The 26,988-nt window shown below is 53.4% G+C and overlaps 1 protein-coding gene across 9 annotated transcripts in view; it reads right to left on the bottom strand.

The window, feature by feature from the left end:
* Positions 1–304: 304 nt before the first annotated feature.
* The window catches only part of Hivep3 (HIVEP zinc finger 3), a 466,671-nt gene continuing 439,987 nt past the window's right edge, over positions 305–26,988 (bottom strand). For all 9 annotated transcript variants that reach the window (XM_004871808.4, XM_087214964.1, XM_087214967.1 and 6 more), the window contains 4 exons: positions 16,953–17,128; positions 10,983–11,069; positions 5,661–6,592; positions 305–4,527 (listed from right to left, as the gene is read on the bottom strand). In XM_004871808.4, the coding sequence (XP_004871865.2) occupies positions 3,748–4,527; positions 5,661–6,592; positions 10,983–11,069; positions 16,953–17,128 (1,975 nt within the window). In that variant the 3' untranslated portion in view covers positions 305–3,747. The remainder of the gene's footprint in view (positions 4,528–5,660; positions 6,593–10,982; positions 11,070–16,952; positions 17,129–26,988) is intronic.

The raw sequence follows: 26,988 nt of genomic DNA, 5'->3' as shown, positions 1-26,988 counted from the left end.
ACAGAGGCAGGGAATGGGTTCTCCAGAGCCTCTAAAGCAAAGGATGAAAGGCCCTGGATTTGTGGTCATTTGTTGCAGTGACCCTAGGCAATGAGTACAGGCCCTGGTCACATGGCACTGTATCTGGCGTTTCCTTGACAGACCAAGTGAAGGCCACAAGAGTGCTGGGCTGTGTGGCTGAGTTTAGTCACTTCCCTTCTCTGGGCCCAATTTCTCTGTAATAAAACAAGCAACTAAGTGTGCCCCTTCTAATATTCTAATATTCTACAACCCTCAAGAAAGACCATGAGCTAGGCAAACAGGGCTATGTTGGGACTTTCAAATTTATTCCAACATGCTATTTTTTTTTAAAAAATATTCTCAGGCTGAACACTCAGCCTGAGCTGTAATAAAGGCAATTATTATACTTGTAAAAACTTCATTCACAGTACAGATGTAATTTACAACAAAGATCACACACATCAATACTGAACAATTTTTTCCTTTTGTACATCAGACTCTGTGCTTTAGACCTGCATGGATTTTTTTGTTGAGTTTTTTTTTCTTTTGCACTGATATATACCATACCAACATTGCAAGATGCAAGTGTAGAAATTGGAGTTTAAATAAAATTACAAGCAAAACTACCCCATCCCAGTGCAGTTGCTGTACATATCTACAGTACAATTTTTGGAATGTATTGCCATTTAAGAACATAGAAACTTTCTACAGACAATTTCACATACAGAATACATACACCTTTTAGGAAAGAAAGGCAAATATTTATCTTACAGAGTGTATCTTACATTTGCCTACACATTTTCATTTTCTCTGTGTCTTTTCTTTTAACATTAGATTTAGTAAAGTGATCATAAGTGCCGATGCGGTTTTCTAATGGGAAGCAGACTGGAATCACAACACGGAAGCAGAATTTGTGGCCTAGGCCTTCAGGAACTTCTTCCCCCTGGGTGACACGGCAGATCGGTCTGTCTCCTAGGATGGCTGCTCAGCCAGGACTTTTGCTTTAAGAAAGATTTGTCTGGAGCAAGGACTACAGAGGAACTCAGCTCAGATATATTGCTTATTCCTATTTCAAAGGACTGGGTAGGAAGGGAGCAGCCCCTAGAGAAACATGGAGGCCATTTCATTCAGACATTTTTGGATAGACTTCAGACTGTTGGAGGGTGAGCAGCTTGCTGCTGTCAGGAGGGTCTCAGTGGTTGGGACCAGACTGTAAGCTATGGGTGGGTGCAGGAGGGCACTGGCCTACCTTTTGAGGGGATTGGTACTCCTAGAATGACTGTGGGATTGCACAGGGTAAAGGGCATCATAGAGGGCAGGTCAGGGGGACAAGAGGCTTGGAAACTAGCAGAAGACAGGTTTGGGTTGAAAATTTGGCAAACTGCTACCTCCCCCCACCAATACCCAAGGAGCAGAGCTAGTCTGAACCAAGGATGGCCATCCACACATTGCCATGGCTCAGCACAGGTGTCTGCATCAGCCAATCATCACTACTTCCTCCTTTTTGCAATGGGGACCATAGCCTCACTGGCAGACTGCAAGTTCAGAGTAGCTAGGGCCAGCTCCAGGGTGAGAATATTTTTCCAAGTCAGGAAGGTGTGCATGTGGGCAGGGTGCCCTGTACTCTTGCGAATGAGCCCTGAGTCTGGCAAAGGGGCTTAGAACTGGATCTGATTGTCCCTTTGGGTACCTGTGTGGGATAGCAGTCCTTTGGTCGCCAGGGACTATGGGGACTCTCCCCTGCTGGGTGTACTGTCCATAGCAAGGCTGCCCAGGAAGGGGACCTTAGTGAGTGGGCTGTTTGAGTGATGGTCTGGAGAGCTGGGGGTATAGGGTGGGTGGACAGGTGTGGCCAACCTCAAGGTCAGAAGCTAGTCCAGCAGCCTAGGGCTGGAAGATCTTGCCCAGAAAGGCTGGAAGGCCAGGGAGGGCTGAGGAAATGCTCTTTATGCAGATCCCAGGCCTCAGCCCTCAAAGTCTCCAACTCGAGAGCCCATAGGTTAGTGCTGAGAGGCAAGGAGAGGAGAGCCCTGGCTTCTGGCCTGAGCTGAGCCCGGGGGTTAGGCTCCTACCCACTTCCTGCCAAGCCCAAACAGTGCCAGTATAGTGCATGCTGGGCTGGCTGGCTTCTCCTGTCGTGGGCAAGAGTCCTATACTGAGTCGAGCAGCCAGAAGCTACTGATTAGTCTGATTTCCCAGTACCTTGGAGTCCAGTGGACCTCAAGGGAAGTCCTGCCCTGGTGTTCCCTTTTTGTCTTAGCTCTGGGCAAGCAAAGGAGAAAGAACAAGGTGGTCTGGCTAGAGGACAGACCTGTGGCTGATTTGGAAATGAGAACCATAGGCACCTGTACATAGCATGCTTGCTTTTCCATTTAATTACATGGGGTAAACATGCTAAAGGTCCAGTTCCATGTTGGGATTTAAATATCTAGTCACATTATTTTTCTTACAAAGCAGGTTTTTGCTGTAGGGAGGGGGAAATCCTTTAGGTGGAGGGAAGAGAATCTGAAGAGGCTAGGGAAAGTACCAAACACCATCCTCTTGTTCAAGATTTAGATTTATAATTTGTTGTTGTTATTAAAGAGATACAAGCCAACAAATAGGCCCAAGGAGGTGCTACCAGTTATTATTTGGAGTGTTTTGTGGGGCAGTGGCGATCTGACAGTGGGGTGCAGGGATGGAGAAACTAGTCCTGCTGCAAGGGGTCCAGAGATGGGTCCCCTGAGCCTCCAGTGCTGAGCACGCAAAAGCCCAGACATGAAAGAAGTAGGGCCTCTTGGACCACAGGGACCCCGGTGAAGCAGAACCAAGGCCAGGCCCAGGAACAGCTCTAGGCTGGAGCTTGGCCCCATCACCCTGGTGGGTAGTTCTGAGAATAGCAGAGACAGCCTATGGCCAGGCCAGGAGCCAGGAGATGGACACTCACATCTCCTTGCCCGGCCAGAGGGAGCTGAGGGCCAGGAGGGAGGGTGGGGCCAGGGTGGCTTATCCACCTGTGCTGGACAATGATGGGCCCATAGCTCAGACTACCTGGGCATCTGGGGGTCCTGGAGACTAACCCACCAGTTCCTGCCTTCTACTTGCTCCTATCATTTTGTGTTGAAATCCTACCAAATTTGCTTAAATTTTTTTTTTCTCGCAAAGAAGAAAAGAAAAAAGAGACAATTCTGGGGGGGGGCGGGGCTCCCTGCCTGCATTTGTGTCCCTCCGGCTCAGGCCACTGGTCCTTCTCCTGGCAGAGAGGAGTAGCCACTCACTGGGGCGGGATAAAGCAGTAATGAACAGGAACCATGAACATCTGTACACAGGAGTCCTCGCTTCTACGTTTAATGATATTTTTTGACGTATCGGTTGCTCTCCCCTAGTGCATCTCCTTTTCTTTAGCAAATGACTGGCCGGTCTTGGGGCTGGTGCAGCTGCCAACTGCCTGCCACGGTAGAGGTAAGGAGGTCCCCATTCTCAGCCTTTCCCCCAAAATACAAACTTTTCACAGCCTCAAGCTCCTTGCGGGTTTTGTTTTGTGTAGGTATGTGATTATTTTTTCTCTTGTCAAGCAACAAAAGGTATAGAAAAGGCACAGGCACTGCATACATGGGAAGCTAGAACAGATGGGGGCTGAGCAGAAGCTGCGTGGACAGATGGACACTGGGAAAGGGAGTGCGTGGGAGCAAGGTGACTTGAGGAAGTTGGCTGGAAACGTCTGTTGCTGAACACCGGAAGCCAGATGCTGAGTCAGTTGGAGAGAGGCTAAGTGCCCAGGGGGTCCCTGTCCTTGGGCTGAGGTGGAGGTGCCCCGGGCTCCCCACTACCTGAGGGCTCCGGGGAGCCCTGCCTGGTCCTGGGTTCCCCAGAGAGGTTCCTCCTCCGGGCTGGGAAGCAAGAAGAGGCCTCGGCTAGGCAGCCCATGGAGCTGCTGCGGTCCAGTGTTGGAGTGGCAGAGGCCTCGGGATTGGCCAGTGTGTGCGGTGACTCCAAGCAGGGGCTCCAGGACTGTGTGGCCTGGTGGCCCTGGGGTGGCCGCGGGGTGCAGGGGCCATGTGTGGGTGGAGGCTCTGCGGGCTTCCAGTCGGGAGGTCTGCCCAGGCCTCCGCCTGTCCTTTCCCTCTCCTTCAGGTAGTCCCTGCCCTCCAGCTCCGAGGACAGTGTGAACTTGGAGACCTTAGCCACAGGGGACACGGAGGCTGATGAGCTTTCAGCGGGACTCCAGCGGCTTCGCTCTTGGGCCTCTCTGGCCCCTGTCAGGTCGCTGCCATCCCCTGAGAAGCCACTGACCCAGGTCGCAGAAGGCCCTGGTAGCAGGGTGGGGTGGGCTCCTGGCCGGGGTTGCACCATCTGGATCCCACCGATGGGAATCAGGGGGCATGGGGTGCGGGCCAGGTGCTGGGAGTGTAGAGGCAGGTGGCTGAAGACGTTCTCCTCTGTCCGGGCTGGGATGTGGCCATGGAAGTCGTAAGGGGTGGAGAAGGGTCGGGAGGAGAGAGGATGAGCAGGGCCAGGTGAGCAGGATGGACTTCGGGGCTCGGCCTTCTGTGGATCAGAAACAAGACAGGGGAAGGTGAGGGTTATATGCTGGCCTCATGGAGTACCGAGGCCTAGAGGCCCGGGGATGACTAGCTGCTCTGTCTGTGGCACTGTCCAGTGGGCCATCCCCAACCTATGATGACCGTGAACACACTCTGGCCCCAAGGCCTTCATACCCCCAGCCACAGCCAGCATATCTGGAGGAGGGGTTTCTCGGGGAGGGAGGCCCTCTTGTTACCCTGGCCTGGCCCTCTGTCCTGGCTCTGGTGTTTCTCCTGGTCTTAAAATGGTCTTGACCCAACTTTACCGTTGGATGTGAGTTTCCCACCCAAGGATCTCAACTTTCTCCCACCACCAGGAACTTTAATGTGACCCCAAAATTAAAAATCAAGGAGAGGGCCATGGATTTAGCTCAGTGGTGCTGCTGCCTGCCTTGCAAGCACAAGGTCCTGAGTTCGATCTCTGGAATTGGAAAAAAAAAAATCAAGGAGAGATTCCTCAACCAGTACACCTCTAGGAGTGCCAGCATTGGGTCATAACAACATGGTGACAGAAAAGGTGTTGGAAGGTGAAGGTGACAGTGATAGTGTTGTCGGTGGTGGGGTCATGGCAGCCATGGTGTCAGCATGGTGAGGTGCAGAGGTGACATGACAACAGGATGGGGCTGTGTGGGCAATGGGACAACACCCATCAGGGTGACAGGCGGCAGTAGTGGGGTGTTTGGTGTACTGGTGACAGAGGGGTGTTAGCCATGGCAACCATGCTTATGGTTGGCAGGGATGGTCCTGGCTGTGGTGTGTCTGAAGGAGTGTGACCGTGATGTTGGAGACACAGATGATTTTGGTTAAGCTCTGCCATTTGCTCAAAGAATACAAGAGGAACAGGGATGGGGCAGGTTTTTATGCCTACATCCAAGGCCATACCACTTGCTAGGGGTAGAACCTGAATCCAGAAGCCTACTGCTTCTGAGGTGCAAAATGTGCAATAAACCAGTTGGCCTAAGGTGTCCAAGAAATACGTGCTGAATTATCCGTAACTACTGAGTTGGTAGAGTGACTTGGCTCCAGGTGTGATGCTCAGAAAGGTGACCCGCAACCTCCCAATCCCCCCACCCGCTAAGGGATGTGGCAGGAACTCACCCACATGGAGGTGCAGGGCTCAGGGCTTCTGTCGAGAAGTTTGTGAGGTAGAGGCGCAGGTGGGAAGAGAACTAGTGGAGCTGGCCCCAAGCCTGGGCCATGCTTGCCCATGGAGGGGCTGCCTGGCCCAGCCAGCGGCCACTTCCCTGGCAGCGCTGACCACGGTGGTGACTTGGCCTGACCCAGAGACCATCTCCTGGTGGGTGAGTGTTTGGAGGGGCCTGGGTCTGTGGTGCCCTCAAGTTTAGGAGGTGGATGCCCCCGAGGGGGTAATTCTCTTCCCATGGGGTGGAGAGTGAGAGGAGACAGCTCAAGTCTTGGAGACCTGCAAGGAGGAGGGCCCATGTCCTTTCCTGGGCCCATTTGGGGGCCAGGCGTGCTTGGGACTGAGGCCTGTGGTTCTGGGGCCGGGGAACATCGCTGCGGAGATGAGTCATTTTTGGTTATTGAGTGTTTGTGGGTGAGTAGTGGGCAGCTTCCTGCTTCTTTGCTTGGGGACCATGGCCTTCTAGGGGACATGGCCTTGGAGCTCAGGGCTGAGCCTGTGTCCTTCTCCACAGGGCCCGATGGGGCCAGTCGCAGCTGGGGATGGTCCAGGATGCTCTGGTTGGATGTGGAGCAGCTGCTGGCTGTCAAGTGCTCAGCTTCTGAGACGGAGCTGCTTCTTGTGGCCTTGTTGTCAGAGGTGGCATCTGGGGGCTGAGGGCTCTGAACGGGTGAGGAGTCTGCCCGCAGTGTGGCTGGTGGGCCAGGCAGGGGAGCCTCTGAGGATGGCCTGGACAGCTCATCTTGGCTGTCCTCCTCGTCTTCATCCTCATCTTCATCCAGGTCTGAGTCTGAGTCTGAGTCCTCCAGGTCTGAAAACTGGTGCTCCTCCACAGCCTCGGAGCCCTCTCGCCCTTCCGAGTCCTGGAACAGGTCATCACTGGTTCCTGGGGGGAGGATGCAGGAGACCAAAGGTCACATTTGGGCCCTGGGGCCATATTGGCCCCAGTGCTGCTCCTTCCTAAGCCCAGTTTCCTTATCTGCTAATCAGGCATAATTGCCACTGCAGTGGCACAGGATTACAGGGATGGCCAAACCACATACATTTGGGAACACTTGGCAAATAATAGTTAACAACAGCTACCTCCTATCTACAATGTGCAAGTTCAGTTCTAAGGATTTTCAATATATCAATTCATGTAGTCCTCAAAGAATCTGGGGAAGCTGGTACTATTTTTATCCTCATGTTACAGTGAGGATATTCAGGTAAGAAAGATTAAGTAACTTGCTCAAGTAAGGGAGTAGTGGGGCTGGGGCTGAGCTAGGGCAAGCCTGCTTTTCCGGTGAGCATCTCAGTGCTGTATTCACTGTCAGCAAGTTACGCTGCCGTGCTGTGCTGCAGTCTCCCCTTTCGGAAGTAAGAGTTGCATCTCAGAGGGTTGGCTAGGAGGAGAAATGCAGGCCTGGCACAGAGTGAGGGCCTAAATAATGACAGTCACTATGAATCCATTAATGATGACTCTATTATTATGGGACAGAGCATGGCGGCTAGTCCAGCAGACAGAGCTGTGTTCTTTCTAAACATACATCTGCCACTGTGATCAGGCTGCTGCCAGCTGGCACCATAGCATCTGCCAAGTGGCAGAGTCTGGCCTCTGTGGTTGGCTTGCTTAAGCTGGCCTCAGGCTGCAGGGGTGGGCTATCCCTGTCATGCTTTTTCCCTTAGGAACTGCTGCCCTTTCAAAGCTCATGCAGCTCCCAGCCAGGGAGAGCAGCTCTGAAATGCCAGCTTCCTGTTCTGGCTTCTTGTGGAGCAGCTTCAACCGGCTGGGTCACATCCAAGAGTCTAGTTTAAAATCTTTCTGTAATGGGCAGCATTCTAGATACTGGGGAGAGCTCTGCTGATGTGTGGTCCACCTGGAAGGTTCGTAAGAGTTAGGGCCTGCTGGCCTATCGCTAGACTCTTGTGAGCTCATGTTTCTGGCCTGAAGAGTGAGGGCTGGTGACAGGTAGGCCGCCATCAGCCAACTCCCTCGCTTGCTTCTGCCAGTAGTACAATCACTGCTGACCAGGAAAGCCTAGCATAGCAGCTATCTCAAGATTCCAGGGACTTTGGATCTCCACCATGCCCAGCTGCCCTGGGGCCAGAAAGCCCAGCATTACTGCTTCCAAAGAACTCAACATGCAGCAGTAAGGTGCATGGTCCAGTGTGGACCAAGGTGGACATTCAGCAGGATGTGTGTGAACAACTATGGGGTGGAGCTGGGGCTGGGAAGACCACAAAGCCAAGGGCAGGTCTCCTGGCAGCTGGAAGCACAATGACAAGAGACTTAAGGGAATGAAGGATTGGGATGGGAGGAGGAATGGGGATGGGTGGCAACATTTTGCACTCTGACCCCAGGCATTTACTTCCCTTTTGCAGGACACTGGTAGGTGCAGCCCCAGGAGTTCACGTAGCCCTGCCCCTCACTCACATAGAGTGAAACTCAGGCACAGAGAAGGCAGAGGAGTACCTAAGATCATTCAGCAAGCTCCTGGCTGAGTCAGAACTAAGGTTCACAACACTTGCATTATTTTTTATTTTTTATTTTTTTTTTGTACCGGGGATTGAATTCGGGTCCTTGCACTTGCGCAGCAGGCGGTGAAACCACTGAGCTAAATCCCCGGCCCCAACACTTGCATTATTACACTGACAGTTTAAAAATTATTTTTGCTCATGAAAAATCAGAAAATGGTCTGGTTTTGAACCCTAGCTCTACCATCATCTTATTCTGTGACACTGGCTAACTTAGTCCATGTTCAGTTTCCTCATCTATAAAATGGGAGAGTAGTAAGAAAAGACAACTCATGAAGCTTCGCGAGGGCTGTAAGTGCCCAGTAAGCCTTAGCTATTATCAGCTTCAGCTACTCTTCTCCTATCTCCCAGGCAGGCCCCAGGTGAAGGTCAGAAGGTTGTGTTACTGGTAGGGGAAAGTTGGGCCCAGCATCTGCTGGGTGGCTCTCCAGGCCCTCCACATGGAGGTTCCTGCAGGCCTCTAAGGGATGCCTATGCCTGGTCAGCCCTTCCCGACGCCCTCATGGGGCTGGAGTCAAAGCCAGTGCTCAATAAGCCCCACCTGCTGCCAGCTCTGGGGCCTGGGACCTAGCAGAGCAAGCAAGGATCACACACCCACTGAAGCGCAGGGCGCCGCTGGGTGCCGTTGCTGAGAGGCGCCACATGGTGGCGGTGACGCTCAATCTCATCTCTGTGGGGCGGGGCTGCGGCAGGGGCCACCTCGTCACTGCGTGTCCTGCACACACAAACTCCTGAGGCCCGGCCCGAGTCTGCCATAGCAGCAAGGGGCAACTCTATCCTTCCAGTGTCTTAGGCTATAGACCTTGGCGTCATCTCTGCTCCCTGTTTCTCACCCCTCTCCTCTCCCTTCTACATGACAGCAAGAACTGTGGGTCCTAGCACAGAATGTACCTGGAATCCCGTCACTCCGTTTCTACATGTTTTGTAGTGCATGTTTGCAGTTCATCATGTTTACACCCCTTGTGTGGAGTTGGTACATGTACATAGCACGCCTTCACTCCTTTTCTCATCCTCTTCCTCTCCTCTCCCTCCATCTCTCGATCCCTTTCCCATGGGAAAGACATATTCCCTACTTCCTATTATCGCTCTTTTATTTGGCTCTTTATTTATAATTTGGATTTCTCATACAGGAGAAGTCATGTGCTATTTAAACTTGTGTATCTGATTTGTTTCACTTAACGTTATGGTCCCTGCACATAGCCTGAGTCCTGGCTGCCACGCTTGCCCCTTGACATTCCCAGCCCTGGCTCTCTCTGACCTCAGGTGTCAGTGGGTTCCAGCCATGTGGACCAGGGGCTGTGGCCTCCAGAGATAGGCAGCTGTTGGATCCTTTGGGGAAGAGACTTTCCAGACCCCACCTGGCCTGCCGATCCCTGGCTTCCTCTGGGTCTTCTACTCACTCTACCCTCACACACCCAGCCCTTTCCTCACTCGGTCTTTTAGCTTTTGCTTCATAGTGTGGTCTCTGCTCTGTTCCCTTTAGTCCATTGCCCGCCTCCCCCTCTAGAAGGCAGGCTTTCCTGAGTCACTGCTGTCTATGTGGGTACCCAGCTCCCAGCCCAGAACAGAACTGGGCTATAGATTTCATCCTCACAGAAGTGGGTATGGACACCCTTGTCCGACCTGCTGAGGAAGTGAGGCTGGAGGGCAGCAGGCAGGAGCCACTGGAGGTGGACGTTCTGGGTTGGGCTCAGCTTCTCCCCTCCTCCGTTCCCTGGCCTGCTAGTGGTGGGATGGCATGGACCAGTGTCTGTGTGACTGTGGGCCACTGTCTTTACCTGTCTTAGCTTTTCTTTCCTCAACTTGAAATGGCATGGCACAAGTTTCTACCACCTACTCTGAAGACTTATGGGACAAGCTCTGTAAATGGCCCGGTGCACATTCTTGAGAAGCATGAGAACCCTTCATTTAATGGGAGAAACAACCCCAAGTTCACTGCATTCTGTTTCATGAAAGTGATTTATTCCACCTAAAAGGGAACATGATTTAATTCCTTTGTAAGACTGCATACTCCTAAGTCTTGATCTGATTTCAAGGGATCTGTGGTCAAAGGTTTGTCCCTGCAGGAGAGACTGACTGTCCATCTCTGTCCTCCTGCCAGAGCCCCTCTGGCCTCCTGCCTGGGTGCTGCCAGCCAACCCACTACCTTTACCTCCTCCCGTCTGCCATGAGACCTGCTCCAATATGCCTCTTGATGCTGGAGGACCATGGCTGGGGTGCAGGGGTGGGGTGGGGCTGGGAGGCCCAGGGGCTCTTGGATCTGGCTTTGGCTTTCATGAAACCCTCCTGGCTCCAAGGGCCCAGGGGTTCGGCCCATGGCAGAGCAGGCATGTGTAGGTGTGGAGCTTTTAGTAAGTGCCCTCATTCAAGGGAGGGTCTGTAGGTAATCAGGGCATGGACTGAGAACGTGCCTGACACAGAGTGGGTGCTCAGTGCTGTTTGAAATTACTCATATGCTCATTTATTTAGTAAACAATGGAGCACCCCCAGGTGCCAGCACTCCACCTGCACAGGCAGAGCTGCCCCCTCCAACAGCAGCTGTGGCTGCAGAGCTCGCACAGACAGTGGCAGGGAGTGGGGTGGTCATTCTATGACTTCACTTTGTCTCTCAGTGGTTGGAGAAACTGGAGGGGAGGGCATGGGAAGGAGGCAGAGGGGCAGAGCCAGGAGCAGCAGAGAGGAGGACAGAAGGAGAGGGGTTGGTGAGGAGAATGGGGGGGAGCGGTGAAGGGGGAAGGAAGAGGTGACAGACAGTGCCCTACCTTCTTCGGCTTCCAGCTCCTCCAGCACCCCTGTCTCTTGGCACTTTTTGCTGTGGGCTTTCGACTTCATGTGCTTAGTCAGATTCCCTGGAAAGGAATGAGAACAGACTCAGGCTCTGCTGTAGGGCAGGGGGCCAGGGAGGCCCGGGGCTCTGGGAGGCAGCACCTGGGTGGTAGTCCATGGCTTCGCAGAGCAGTTGAGGCCCTGCCAGATGCAGGGGCTGGGCAGGGAAGAGCACCTCTCTGACCCAGCCCTCAGGCCAAGTTGTGCAGCGGAGCTAGAGCGGGGAGGTGTGGGGCTGTGAAGGGCAGAGGGTACAATGAAGAAGTGAGATGCTCATTAAAAAGCAAACAAAAGAGAAATTAAAAGACTATTCAAGTACAATTGGTTCTTCCTGTTTGTGATTTAAGTCAGGCCCCAGCTGGTGACATGCCTCAGACAGGATTCTTGCCTATGTCAAAAGGTAGGAGGATATGGGGGGGGGGGGCGTCCAACTGACCAACATGGCAGTGGGGACTGAGTGTACCCCTTTTGCTGAAGACACCTCTAGGAAGCCCACAGGGCAGAGCCTTAGGGTCTGGGAAGGAGAACCAGGGTGAAGTTTACTCTTGGGAATGGATAAGGGACAGAAGGTAAGAGCAGGGGAGTCTACTGGCCAGGGACTCAGGAGCTACAAGACGGGGGTCCAAGCCTAGTTTCCTTAGAGAAGTTTTTTCCTTGGCCTCACTATCCCCAGGCCAACAGGAAGTAGAGACCCAGGGCCAGGTGGTTTGGGGAAGGCTGGGGCAAGGCTCTGCCCTGTCCCATCCCTATGAAGCCCTCAGGGGTGGCTGACTCTGGCCCAAGTTAGGTCCAGCACACAGGCTGGGAGGCAGGGGCTGTAGCTCTGGGAGATTAGGGCCAAGGGAACAACAGCTTCAATTTCTCTACATGCACAGAATTTCACACGCCACGGAGCTCTGTGGACAACAGTGTTCCCAAAAGAGAGGGCGAGGGCCCCTAGCCTGCCCTGGGAAAACAGAGGCCAGATGCCTTAGGATGTTCTTTGGACTCAACATCCACTCCCAAACTATGCTCTGAGGATTGTTATGTTTCCAAATGGTTGATCACACAGAAAATCGTAAGTTCCCTGAGTCAAGTGCTCTGTCTCATGAATTTCATTAATCAGGAAGTTTGAATGAATGGCAAGAGGTAAGTAAGGGTCCTGGAATAGAAGTATAAGGAGAATGGTGGACAGATGGATGTATAAATGGAGAGAGGAAATATGGAGAGGAAGAATGGGAAGATAATAGACTGATATATGGGACACTGGATGAGCAGATATGCAGATGAATATGAGTAGATGAAGAGAATAAATGGAAGGATGGATGGAAAAAATGGGCCAATAAAGAGACGAGAAGATAGTGAGCTAGATGAATGTGAGTGTGGCCAATTTTGTGGATGAACGGTTCCATACACATACGGCTACATGGGAGGCCAGAGTAGAGGATAAAGGAATGGGAAGATAGATGAAGGATGGATGAAGGAGAGGACAAATAGAGGAGAGAAATGAATAGGAAGGTTATTAGTGCATAATGAAAGGAGAGATGGGTAGATGAGTGAACAGGAAGAGTGCCTGGGGATGAACCAAAGCATGCTTCATCATCATTCTGAGGATCTGGGGGTCTTAGGTAGAGGTTGCAGGGAGCCATTAAGCTGGGATTTCCTGAGGTATGTGAACTAAGGGCAGCAGAAAAGGAGAGGAGTCACCTCCATTCCTCTTCCTCCTGCTCCTGGTCCATGACTCTGTCCTTCCCAGCTTGGCTTTTCCTCCTGTAACTGGACAAAAACCTGGCTGTCCTCACCCTAGCCATAGAAGGAGCAAAGCCAGAGTCATCTCATGGCCAGACAGTCCCCAAAGGTCCCTATCTACCATTACAGACCTCCACCCTCATTGTTGTGAGCAGGCAAAGCCTGAGTAGGACCGCCAGGAGGTGGGAAGCAGCAGCGAGGGTCTTCCATCGATCAGAGACAACAACCATCCTGAGGTTCTGCAATGAACCCTCCTCCTGTGTGTACCCGAGGCCACAGAGGATACGGACACTCTTCATTCTGGTGATCACATTGTTTGTCACATAGGCTTTCCCTGCTAGGTTTAGGTCGTTGGATGCTGAGCACACAATGAGACTATAGCAGCCCTGTGGGGACATGCCATCATAGAAGCAAAGTGCTGGGAGGAGCCTCACAGGCCATGTAACTCAGTTTCCACCAGCCCGAGACTCGTCCTGCTGCTGTTGATCTAACTCTGGGCCCAAATGCTGACAAGACCAGTAGATGAGATCACTGGCTGTTCTGGGTGCTGGCTGGGCTCCTGGGAACCAGTACAGTGAGCCGAGTGGCCCAGAGTCACAGCGCTAGCTGTGCAGAGCCTCGTCTGAACCCTGGTCTCAGGATTATGGGGCCTTGTTTGCTCCCCACAGTGGAAAAGTGGAACAAGGATGGTTTGGGGGCTTGGTGGGCTTGGACTCTGTCATAGTGCACGGGGCAGCAGTGTGTGGCAGGCACTGAGCAGATCCCTACCCCTGCCTGTGACAATCACTGTGTCAAGTGCCTGTGGACTCTGCCACACACCATGCTGGGTATGAAGGAGAGACATGCTTGTGATGAAATGTTTCCATCTTTCAGTCTGGGTCTCAAGGGCTCTCAGAAGAAGGCTAGGGAGCCCCAACCCCAAGGGCCTGCCTCTCCTCTGCTCCCATGCCCTGGGGTTGCAGGGAGGGGGAGTGAGTCTGAGGCAACTTTGCAGGTCACAGGAACAGACGTGGATGAGCAGCCCTGAGTGTCCTCCCACTTCCCTCTGCGATTGCTTCTCTGGGCCTGGCTGTGACCTAGGAGAAGGTTCAAACTGCCCCAGGCACAACCTGGATGCCACTTCTCTGTCAAAGGGCAGGCCCTCATCTCGGAGGACTCTACCAAGGAGCAGAGTCCACAGCTTCTCACTGTCAACCCAGCCCCCCACCCAAAGCCTGGCAGCCCTGAAGTGAAGAAAAGGCCAATGGATGGAAAATGGGAGGTGTCTGGCAAAAGCATGAGACGCGCTAGGATCAACAGTCAGTGACCTTAACTGCTTCCTGCAGCACCAACCCACTGCCCAGCCCCAACCAGTTGGCCCGATGGACGCGAGGTGAGCCCACAGTCGCCATCTCTGTCCCCTGAGGCAATCGGCGCAAGGGCCTGTATATGGCACGGCCACCCTCCTGGCTCCTGGCCTCTGGGAATCATCTGAGAAGAGGAACCGACCCCAACCTCCATAGGGTCAGCCTGCAGGCTTTTCCTGGCCCCACCCACTGAGACACTCCTCGGGTGCACCCCCCCCCCCCGAGGCCTGAGCTGCCACCTTGACGTCTGACACAGAGACAAGACACAGACAGGCAGACAGAGACAGACAGGAAGGGCTCGCAGGCACGGTGCAGCCAGGTAGTGGCAGCAGGGGCCCCGAGGACCGCCAGCCCCAGCTCATCCCTCAGGCTGCTTCACGTGGGCCAGAGCTCAAGGGTGAGGGGGAGAGAGGTGAGGTGGCCAGACAGCCCTGGAAAGAGAGTGGCCTGTGTTATCAGAGAGTGGCACCCCAGAGATAGAGCCCCAGGGAGAGCCAAGAGCTTCAGCTTCTTCCCTTCTCTTCCCCAAGGGGCACTGCTCACTACATCCACCTGCTACTCCCACACTCCCAAGGCGCCTCCTCTGTGCCACACGCAGAGTTGAGATTCCACCAGCTCAGTTTCACGCTAGCTTTGGCCAGGAAGGCATGGAGGAGGAAGAGCTCCATGTACTCCTAACCACTGGGGAGAGAGAGGCCGGGCTGGGGGCAGCACATACCACTCTGTCTCAGGGGATACTCCACATCCATGCAAATACCAAGGGCCTGCAGGCCCTCTGCTCAGATTCTGCACTCTGGACTCTCCCAGACTCTGTGGTAGCTCAGAGAGACCTGGAAGGGACTAGAGCCAGGCTGGGCATGGCTTCCAATGAAGGCATCCCCTGGGAACTGGGAGTCCCATGTAGGCCTCAGACATCCCTCAGATTTGGCAGAATTTGCAGGGCACAGGAATTGAGTGAGGCCCTTGGGGGCCTGCTTGGCTGGGAACTCAATGGGAATGGGTTTCTCCTGTCCTGGGGGCAGAGGTGCTGGCTCCCTGGTGACTGTGTGCTGAATGCAGGTGTGCCGTGCATGGCCTGGGCCCAGGAGGCTCCCTGAGCCTGTGTTCCCTGGATGCATGGTGGGTAAAGGGGCAGCACCTGTGGCTCACTCCAGAGGCCCCTAATTACAGCTGTTACCACCCCTTCCAGAGGAGGGAGGATCCACTCACAGCGAGGAGGATGAGTGTGTGGTGCCCTGGTGACAAGGGCTCCAGGATGCACCATCACTTCTGGTTTCTAAGATCCATTTTCTTCACCTTCAAGGGGTCTGGACAAGAAGATTCCACTTCAGGGTTGCAGAGCGTTCTTGAAATTATCAGCTAGTTATTACCATCTCTCTCTTCCACAGAACCTCAACTGGCTGCCTAACGCCGGAGAAAGTGGGACTGGAGGGGACCTGTGGGGAGCCAGAGCCAATGCTGCTGAGCCGAGCTGCCCTGGGCACATCAGGTCACCCCGGATGGATGCCTTTGATGCACCAGGTATCAGTGTGGGGGCTCCAAGCCTCTCTGTCCTTTGAGACACGGTCTCTGAGACCTTAAGAGAGCAGAGGATCAGGGAAAGGAAACGAGACCTTGGTGGCAAAATCGGAGCTTAGTTCAAAGATGATGGAGAGAAGGCTGAGGAAGGCAGGAGTCAGCTAATAGGGCCAGGAGACCGGAAACAGAAACATGGCCGGAGAGGAGGCCGCGGAGCCAGGGGATGCAGTAAGCTAGCCCCTGACCTACCCCAGAAGGAACAGAAGGTTCAAGACAAAAGGACTCGGAAGGAAGGGGGCTGGAGGTCTCTGCTGGGCTCCTCTCCACAGTGGCCGCCCAGCCTCTTTTGCTGGGAGCAGCTTTACCAACAGAAGAAATGACAAGTGCAAAGCCAAAGTCTTCCCTCGAGCTTTATTCCCAAAGAAATCATGTGGCTCCTTTGGGGCCATCATGGAGGCCCTCAACTTGCTTAAAGTAGGCAGGATCCCTGTGTCAAACCCTGACCCAGGAATCTGCAAAGTATGAGATGCTGACAGCCAGGCGTGCAGACAGCCTTGGCCTTCTTTCAAGGCACACTGCTCTGCTCAGCTCCCACACATGGGAAGCAAGCTATGGGAAGCCCCTGCAGGGGAACAGCTCTATCCGAGGATCCCATGGGCGTGGATCAGTAGACCAGTCACATCCTGCTAGGGGCTGCACCAGGCCACCCCATCACCTATCGCAGCTCTCTGGGACACATGCCATCAATAGCCAGTCCTTCCTCTCACAGGAGAATGCCAGCACCTGCCCTGACCCTGAGGTGGAGCACGGCCGGGGGCAGGAGTCCCACGGGGGCTTGGTGGAGTGGTGAAGAGGGGTGGAGCAGGAGTGAACTCTGGCATGGGACAGGAGCATGCGAGTGTGTTGAGCGGCTCAAAGTGGAATGGATTTCCAAATGGGAGAGTGGCAGCGACCAGTGTGGATGCTTGGAGGGTGTCAGATCAGCGGATAAAAGTCTAAAAAGACATGCAAAAGGAAGTGTGATGAGACAGGGAGAAACCAGGAGCTGTGGGCAAGATGCAGCCTGGCAGGGATGGGGAGAGGCAGGTGCAGGTGGGGGAGGGGCTGTGTGCAGGCTGCAAGAGCACCAGCTGGGGCAGCCATGTGTGACTCCACCCAACCTGGAACTGGCTGCTCTGCCATGGCACCAAGTGGGGTGAGAACCCAGGAAGTGGGGCGCTCCAGGCCCAGGCAGAGAGGTCTGTGCTGGGCTCCCAGTGGAGGGCTCCCTGCAGCAGACAGGGCAGTGCTGTGCCCCAGCTGACTGTCTCTTACCTTTGGTTTTAAAAGCAAAGTGACAGTGCTTGCACACATAAGGCCGGACGTCAGTGTGGGTGCGGATGTGTTTCTTCAGCATGCTGGGCTTCTTGCAGCGAATTCCACACTCCTCACAAACATATTTCCCTCGGCCGCGGCCTCGCACATATACATACTCTTCGTTTGATTTGTACCTATGAGCAACAGGCGTCATGTAAAGGAAAAAAAAGGAGGAGAAGAGGTAGGTTCCCACCTCAGAAGATGCACGCTCTTCCTAGCTGCTTCAAGCCAGGGTGGACGCGGAACAGAGGACCCCAGGGCCGGCAGGAAGCCAGTTGTCCAGGGGACCCACTGTGGACCCCTGCATTGCTGCCACTCATATGGACAGGTGGGGCTACACCTTCCTTCCTCACCCGAGCCCCAGGGACTAGAGCTCCCTGTGAGGGGAAGTGAGGCCACAGGTTCCCAGACCACCTTTCCTCAACCAGCCTCAGGAATTGCTCTGCCACAAGGAACAGCCACCGTAGGCCTCCAGAATCACAGACAATTTAGAAAAACCCTATAAAATAACAGTAGCAGCAGCAGCAGCAGCGACTCTCGCAGCTGCCAGTTACCAAGCACTCACTCTGTGCGGGACACATCACTTGCTAAATTACAATCACCTCACAATGAAGACTTTGAGACCACAAGACTGAGAGAGGGGCGACACTCACCCAAGATTCCACAGCCAGAAAGGTACAGAACCTGATCCGAACCTGCCTTCCTCCAGCCCATCAGCTCTCACAAGGGCCAAGGATAATACTGCAGGAAGCCCGCTGACCCTCAGGTGAAGGATGTACTGGGGACCACAACTGTTTCCCTGGCCTCCAGTCTGGAGTCCAGGAGCCCCACGCTCCCTTCACCCAGTGCCCCTGGAGAGGGGCAGGCAGGTGGCCTGGAGGAGGAAACAGCCACAAGGACCCCATTCTGCTCCATGGGCCTTCATCTCAGGCTGTAGGTTATCACAAGGACAGGCTTGAAAGAGGGGTGGCGGTGGGAGGCATAGGCAGCACTGGAGGGGTCACCGCCCTCCCTGTTCACGCTCACAGACGTTCACACAGACACTTTCTCACCTCACCCTCACACCCCAGGCGCAGACTGTGCCCCGTGCATGCTCAACGCTCATGACCCATCCCCTTGCTCAGGTAGCCTCTCAGGCCTGCGGCACACCTCAGCCTCTCACAGGCTCACAGCCCTGCTCACGCTCACGCACTCGCTTACAACCTTCCCCACACGCACACCCCCCATCTCATACACACTCACATGTGAGTCGCTGTCTACTAGCGTCCACTAGCACATAGAGAGCCCGCTCTTTGGTCGCCTCACCATTGGCCGGCAGACTTCTCAAAGAGGCAAAACTGCCCTTTCTTTACCTCCACAGACACTGACTGCCCCACTCAGCCAGTCCTCAGGTTGGGAGGCCAACTTTTCACCTGCTCTTGGGAAAGCACCATCTTGCTCAACAGAGGAAACTAGGCCTTGGGAGGGCTGTGGGGAAAGATGATCTCCTTTTGCTCCTAGGAAAAGGACCCTATGGCCAAATACTCGGTGCCTGCCTCCTACGTGACAGGGGTTCACTTTAATGCAGGAGGCCTCTTGGGCACAAAGCAGCTGCCTATATCTGATTTTAACTCCCATCTCTCTCTGTGGCCTGAGACCCAGTCTTCAGGGGAATCAGCTTGAGATAGGGCTCCTTTTCCCAGATAAGGGGAAGACAGAGTGAGCTCGGCTTGCCCTGGAGGCTCCACCTGACACCAGTCTCCACTTGGCCCTGCTCAGTGGGTCCATGACACTTGCCCCTCCAATTGCCAAGCACAGTGGCATCCTTCAAGGCCAGCTTCCCCTTCACCCTCCTGCTCCCCACAGCTCCATAGCCACTCTGACCTCTGTGGTATTTGGGCTTCACTCTTACTAAGGCCAACAAAGCAGCAACAGTAGTATCGGCCATCTTGGCCGCTCTCAGGTCCCTTCACATCTTCTTCCACACCAAGCCGAAAGGAGACACCATCTTAGAGAGAGAGGAGAGGGCTCAAACAGCACCCAGCAGGCCTTGATTGGGGCACCCATACAGAGCTGTGCACAGCACCTTGTCACGTACCACAGAAGGTGTGCAGAGTCTGCTGGGAGCAGAGGGGACTGCCTGGACTGACAGTGGTTGGGGAGTATGGAGAGAGAGAGAGAAGGGAGAACTCCTGGCAGAAGCCTCAGGAGCAACGGCAGAGGTGTTAAAAGGCTTGGAGTGTGGTAGGTAAGAGGAGATGAGGTCAGAGAGGCAGGGCAGGCTGGATCATCATCAGCCTTGAATGCCATGTTAAGAGTGTAGACCTGCTCAGTGTCGTCCAACACCAAGTCTCAAAGAGACGACGCTTTCTTGGTTCCATGGGAATGATTTGGAGGAGTCTGAGCATTTGTTCTAGGGAAACAACTCAAGAGGCCTTCTGGACATGAGCTTCACAGGCCTTGGTGGCCATCTAGATGGGTCAGGGCTCACAATGAGACAGAGACAAAGATCCAAAGTTTTCAACTTGGCTTGTTCAAGTGGAAACATTCACATGATGGGAGGGAAGTGATGGGGACCCTAGTTTTTAATTGCTGAGTGTGAAGGGCTGGTGAAATGCACATGAAGAGATGTCTGGCATGTGGCTGGAGATCTGAGATGTGGGAGAGTTTGTACAGGTTTGCGAGGAGGAAGGTGACCATACAAGAGAATGAGAAGCTAGAGGAGAAGGGCGCCAAGGGCAGAGCCCTGGAGGCTCTGAGGGTATGGGAGGGCAGAAAAAACTGGCCCCAAACTGGCCCCAGACACAGAAAGGCCAGAGCAGAGGGGAGCCGGGAGAGAAGTGTGGTTCAGAAGCCCAGAAGAGAGAGTGTAGAGAAGGGCAGGCCAGCAGAGTCAAAGGTCATGGAGAGCCTGAGGATGGCCACCGCGGGGCCTGGGACCTCAAAGAGACTGCCTTGGTTGAACGCTGGGAGCCTGTGTCTTCTCTGCTCCTCCAGGGATAGGGCCATGGCTTGGCTAGCTTTGTGGTTTCTGAAGGGCCAGCCTGGGGCAGCTGTCTGTGTGTGCTGGACCTTCCTCTCGCCTGGGGATGAGCCCCTTTTCTGCTCAGGATTCTGCCCCTCCTGCCAGCACAGAGGCCTTGCCCCATTAGCTGCTGTCTCCTGGCACCTTCCATCCTCCCACCACCCAGTCAGGGCTCTCAGTCACAACAACCAACCCTGAAGCTGCCCCAGGGTCCCCAGCTGTGCTCTGCTCTGGCTCCCTGTGCTTGCCTCCCTGCACAGCCCGTGTCCCTCCTCAGCACTCTGCACTCCCGAATGAGCACACCGCAGTCTAGACCCTGCTCTTGACTGTCCTTGCTGAGGTCACAGGGTGCCAAACCCAAAGGACATCTTTCTTATCCTATCTGCCTCCTCACCACCTTCTGGAGTCGCCTGTTTGGCTGGCGTGGCCCTGCTCTCTCCTGATTGTGTCTCCTTTGCAGCTCCTTCTTTGCCCGCCTTTCCCATGCTGGTGCCCCCTCTTCTCGCTCACACCTTCCCCTCCCCAGTGGCTTCCCCCTGCATGCCTGGTGTGCTGATGGCTCCCCTATTCTCTCCGGCTCTGATCACGTTGCTGAACATCCACTGCCCCTCACCATCTGCCTGGGGGGCTTTAGTCAGGTCACTGGAGGTGTGTTCTTGAAGGAGTTATTGGGAATCCTTTCTCTCTCTGCTTTCTGGATGCTATGAGTTGAACAGCTTCCTCTACCATGATGTGCTGCTTTGCCACAGGTCCAAGGTTCCTCTGCCTGCAGCTGGGTCCACATCTCATGCACAGGATTGGCCACGCCAGCAGCGTGGGCTTCATCCTTGGTGACTGTTTCCCTTCCTCTCCACATCTAGTCCATCCTAGCCATCAGCACTCCATTCAGTATATGCTCCAGGATGTCCATCTCTGCACCCTGAGCCTAGGCCACCATCGCCTCTCCACAAAACAGTCAGCAAGAGACTTCCTCAAATGTCCTGATCCTGCCACTGCCCCCGATACAGGGCCCATTCAGTGTTTCTCCCACAACAAGCCCCACTCCTCCACTAAGAAAACCCAGGCCCAGCCTGGCCCTGGCTGCCTCTCCAGCTCACTCTTCATCCACCCTCACTGTCTCCCAGGCCCTGCTGCACTCTCTTGTGGTCACATTAGCTGTCACTCAGGCCCTCTGTGTCCCTGGCTTCTGGACTCACCTGACTCCACCCCCAGACCCTCCTCTGGTCTGACCAGCTCTTCTGCTCCTCAGGGCTCTGCCCAAAGGTGCTTTCCTTGGGGATGCCTCTCCCACTCACTCCTCTGCATCTGAGGCTTCTCACCCACTCCTCATTCAGAGCCTCTGTCAAGTTGTGTGGACTGTAATGGCCTTTCCACAAGTGCAGTCTCTATGATCCCTGCAGGGGTGAAACCACATCTTCTGCATTTGCAGATACCTCCCCAGAGTCTAGCATGGTACCAGGTATGGTCAATAACTACCCTTTAACTGTAATCAGAAAGACAAGGTAAGGAGACTCAAGTCTGTTAGTGTCAGACAAACTCTCAGTTTTGGCTTTTCCACTCCACTAGTCCCTGAGCATAAGTTGAACCTGATGCCGTGGACCCCTCCAGGAGGTGCACACAGCTGACCAAACACCTCCTGCTTTCTAAGAAGCACACTGCTCACAGAGGAGAGATCAACATGAGATTTGAGTCTGAGTTCCGGGTCCTGATGGGACTTGCTAGGCAACTGGGGGGAAGTCACCTCACCTTCCTGGGAGGTCATCAATCCTTGTTACCCTTAGACGTTGCTAACACCACACATACCTGACATCCTTCATCCTTCATCAACTCTTTCACCTTTACCCCCATTTTACAGAAAAGGAAACTGCTACATATGGGTCCTGAATGTCCCCCAAAGGGCTAGGTGTTGAAGGCTTGGTAACCATCCTGTGGCACTGTTGGGAAGTGATAGAGCCTCTAGGAGGTGGGGCCTCATGGATGGGAGGAAGTTAGCCCATAGGGACAGGTCCTTGAAGGGGACATTGGAACCTCATCTCTTCCTCTCTCTTCACTTCCTGGCTGCCATGAGGTAAGTCATACCTCTACCATATGTTCTCCCATGATGTGCTGTCTCACCACAGGCAACAGGGCCATGTGGCCATGGACTGAAACCTCTGAAACTGTGAGCCAAAATAAACCCTTCTTCCATAAGTTGATTACCTCAAGGTAAATACCTTGTCATGGTAACAGAAAGCCTACTAACATACCATAGATACCAAGGCCTAAAAGGTTCAAGTGAAACAGTGGTGTCAACCATCAGCAATCATTCCACTCAGTACCCTGTCTTTGATCAGGCAGGCTGCACAAATGCTTTCTGATGGCGCTGACCAAGACCTTCCCTCTCTGAGACTCCCAGACAAGCAAGAATGGCATCAGTTTCCATGCTTCCCTTCCTGAAAGGCCAGCTGAGGCTGGCTGGAAGCCCTAGGTGTTGATATCTACTGAGAAATGCTCTAGAAAGGTCCAGGGCAGGCAAACAAACATGCATGGTGGGGCCTCTGGGGATGCAGCCTGCCTCTCAGGGTTGCCTGCTCCCTGATGCTCCATCCAAGGCTGCCCCTTGGAGGCCTGAGTCACAGGCTGGCTGCCCTTTTCTCCCAAGAGACACATGACTTTCCCCTGCTTGTTCCAGAGCTCTAAAACAGTCCACCATTGAAAGGCCTGGTGTGGCTGTCTTGTGGCTCCCAGGACAAGGAACAGCTTTCCCTCCTGCCTGTCTTCTGTGGTCCTGACAAGCCAGCAATGTTTGCTAGTCTGGCTTTGTTCTTAAAGGGCTGATTCTGTGGGGTTTGAATGTCTTTACTGGAGGGGTCTGGGAGGACCTTGAGATGGAAGGTTCAGAGTTAGGATTACCCAGGACTATGTAGCAGGAGGTCCCCATTGCAGGGCTGGAGCTTGGGCCTCCTGCCCCATGACTGCAGCACTGTGAGTCCCAGAGTCCCACCTGGAAGCAGCTTTCTACCCTGCTGCTTGGGGTCAGGAGACCATGGGATGGTTGGGAGGGGTATGGAGCTGTCAACTCTTCCTGGATGGCTCTGTGTCTTCCCTCCTGAGGCAGCTCCAAGACTCATGGACTCAAATGAAAGAAAAAGCTTCTCTAACAGCCTTGTGAACAGGAGGTTCTATCATCTGCATGTAATCAAGATGGAAAGAAGCAGAAGTTGAGCACCCTGCCTAAAGCTGTCAGGCTGTGAGGAAGTATGCAGCAGGCAAGAGAAGGTGGGGGTCATCTCCTGCCTGAGGCTGGTGACACTGAGCTGTCTGCCTGAACAATAAGCTCCAGATAACCCAGGTTGTGGCTCGCATCTCTTTGGGAGCATTTCTGAGATCCACAGCTTCCAGGGAGTTGACAGAAGTTTTGCACAGAGCTCCCAAAGGAGATGGCTTGTCCTCTACTCCAGCTTCCTGGTGAGGGGCTGTGGGGGGGACTGGGACAGCATTTCAGGGAAAGTGATAGGCGAAATTGCTGTTGCTGGGCTCTGCAGAGGAAAAGTCTCAGCAACTAAGCTGCTCTGTAAGGTCGTGTGCTCCCTGTCACTCAGCCCTGTTCCTCCCGGGGGTGGATGACCAGTCTGGGGGCCTCTGGCAGGACAGAATTCATGACTATTATGTGCCATGGCATGCCCAGCACAGTGACGGAGGGCCCTAAATAGGCTAGTTTGTTCACTCCTGCAACACCTGTAACACGGACATGTGCACTGCATTAAATATCCTGTCTATTCCTAGGACCAAATGGAGGCTCAGGGGGCCAGGGAGGGTATGGAGGGGGAGTGGCTGCACTGCCATGAGCTGGAAGGCAGGCACGTTCCCGATCTGAAGGGTCAGGGCTTACACTTGGTGTACTCCAAGTATAGCATGAGGGTGTCACATGGTTGTTCCAGGTTTTTCAAGAAAACCACAAACCCAGATTTTTTTTTAAAAAAGCCAAAATATAAGTACTGTAGTAGCAAATTCTTTCATAGCTCTGATTGGCAGGTGTTTGCCAATTTTACATGGTTCCATGCTTTAGCTCATTTAAATCACATGGCAGCCCTATGAGATAGGGGTTCTACTTATTCCATTTACACAAGAGAAAAGAGTCACAGAGAGGCTAAGTAACCTCCCCGAGGTCACACAGCCATTTAATTAATGGTACCAGACCCCAAACCCAGGTTACTGTGCTACAAAATTCAAGTGCTTAACTGCTGTACAATTCTATTTTTAAAAATAGTTTAAAATACAAGGAGAGATAGAGCCAGTCTGAAGTTAATCTTCTGGTTCAAACTAATTTCCCCAAGGTCATATAGCTAGTCGATAAAGGTATGTCTGACCTTCAAGCCCATGACTTTTCTCTCCATTAAGCTGCATTTCCTCTTAAATGAGGGAATGTACTCAATGGCCTCCAAGTTACCTTCCTATTCTGAGTGTCTGTGAGGCTATTCTGCATTTCTATTATTGACTTTTCCTTTTATTATTAATATTTAATCATAAAACACTCATGTCTCCTCCAGATTTGGATTTTTCTTTTGTACCAGGGATTGAACTAAGGACATTGTGCTTTCGAGGCAGGCACAGTGCCACTGAGCTAAATCCCCAGCCCCAAATTTGGACATTTTAAAAGCTGCCAATTTCTGATTTTAGTATGATCTGGTTGGTAAATATGCCCCTCCCATCAGGAGTGTGGAACTTGGGTATAATCATGCTAAGTGAGAGAAAGACAGGGTTAGAAACACATACACTGTCCTTTTGAGGCCCACTTCCAAGGGCAGGTTTTGTCCGGTGAAGTGACGTTTAGGGCTAGATCCCAGGGGCCCTGCGCTCTGAGCCGTCCAGCCACAGAGAGCTGCTCGGCTCGTCTGCAGTGACAAGCGGATCCCCAGTGACACTTCAAAAGGAAGGGATGTCCGTGGGGAGAGGAACAGGTGCCAGGTGGCATGGCCCACTGAGCTGTGTATTTACTAAAAATATTCAACTGCCAAAGTAGGAAACAGACTCCTGGGTGAAAAATGAACCAAGGAGGCCAAGCTGTGGGCACGGGGGAAGTTCACACTGAGTTCCAGGCACATCTCAGATTCTCCTTTTGTCAAGGTTCTGGAGAATTTATATCACATCACAAGAGCTGGGACGGGAGACATTTAATGTGGCATCCAGGCTGGGCCTGCTACGCTGCGCAGGAGTTCCATGGCCACAAGTCAGACAAGCGCAGGCGCAGAGCCCACCAGCAGAGTCTGCTCTACACAGCCACATGAGCTTGGAGCAGGGGTCTGAGTATTCCCTCAACTCTTATGCAGGGCTGGTCTGAGTCTGGGGCTGGGCCAGGGTCTGAAATCTAAAGGTACTTAAGACTCTGACTTTGTCTCAAGAGTGACTAAAGGTACCCGAAAGTCATAAAACAAAGAGAAATGGTATGAGGACCCCATGGGGTCTGTGGCTTTCATGGGAGAAAGGCCTTCACACAGGGCTGTGTGGATGAGCAGGGGCCGGCCCTCGAGACTCCTTGTGGGGACCTCCTGTCTAGGCGCAGCGTGTGCAAGAGGCTTGGATGCTAAGGGGCAGGCTGAGGGCAGGAGAAAGAGAACAGATTCCAGAGCCCAGCAGCAGCCAACAGAGACAAGAGAAGAGAACAGGCCCTGGATGGGTTTTTATTCCTTCCAGAAGGCCAGCCACCAAGGTAGGCCTGGTCCACTTTGCAGGTTTGCTGCCTAAAAGTGCCATTTGCACCATTTGTTACTATTTTCCATACCCAGTGTTATGATTTGGATCTAAGATGTTCATATATTCAGAGGTAGGGCTTTTGGAAGGTAATTGGATCTTGAGGGCTCTAACTTCATCAGTGGGTTCATCCATGGATGGATTCCTAAGTCAGTGGTATTAGTGGGAGGTGATGAAGATGTAGGAGTTGGGGCCTAGTTGATGGCTGTGACCTTGGGGACCACATGGTGTCCCTGGCTCTTCCTTTCTCTCTCTGCTGCCCAGCTACTGTGAGGTGAGGAACATTGCTCTGTCATGCCCTTCTGCTATGATGTTGTCTCACCTCAGGCCCACAGCAAGGGAACCAGCTGACCATGGACCAGAACCTCTGGAAATGAGCAGAAATAAACCTGTTCTCCTCTAGTTTGACTTTCCCAGATATTCTGTCACAATGTCCCAAAGCTACTGACACACTAGGAAGACACCCATTCCCAGCTGCTGGGAAGAGAGAGGCAGCTTAGGGCTCTGACGATCAGTTCCAAGGAAGCACAGAACAGGGTCCCACAGTGGGCCATGCCACAGAGTGGTTTCCTAGTGACTAAGTGTGAATGTCTAGGAACTACCAAGCCCATGCCAAGGCTGGGCTGAAGGCAACTTGGGTCAGCAGAAGGCAGCCGATACCCTGTGTGCTCCCAGATGAGGTTGCAGACGCAGGGAGCAGGCCGGAGCTGGGCCCCTAGTGCTGAGAAGGGAAACACTGCCAAAGAGAAGCAGACTCCCCTTCCATCATGGTGGATGTAGTGTGGAGCTGTGACAACTTCCAGCAGCCTGGGCCTTCAGGGTTCTAGAACAGTGACTTCCAACTGTTCAGATCTGGAGGGGTGAAGGCTGGCTGAGCGGGGTGGGTGGTTTCTGAGGTGCCCCTCAACTACAGCAGCTGTTTTTCAGAGTGCGTGTCTGTGTAAACAACTTCACACACACAAAAAAGAGTTCTACAAACATAAAAACAATTAGAAAATTACTGCAAGGGGACCCTCCTGATCAGAAGGTCCCATGCACCTCTGAATCAAACAAGAAGCCTCAGGCATCCTCTGGTCTGACCATTTACAGGTGGACCTTGCCCCATGGCACATACATCTCCAGCACTCACTCTCTGTGTCCCAGACAGAACACAGGACCAGGGTCAGAAGTGACCAGACCCTGCCTCCTGCCTGCCTGGGAGTTAGCAGCCAGCATCCGGTAACATACAGAGGTCAGAGCTTGGAGGGCAGATGCTTCTGC

The sequence above is a fragment of the Heterocephalus glaber genome, unplaced genomic scaffold, assembly GCF_053883595.1.
Source record: "Heterocephalus glaber isolate CG9 unplaced genomic scaffold, H.glaber_assembly_v1.0 deba00001452, whole genome shotgun sequence".
In the NCBI taxonomy this organism is placed as follows: Eukaryota; Metazoa; Chordata; class Mammalia; order Rodentia; family Bathyergidae; genus Heterocephalus; species Heterocephalus glaber.
This window is presented reverse-complemented; position numbering and strand designations above follow the sequence as displayed.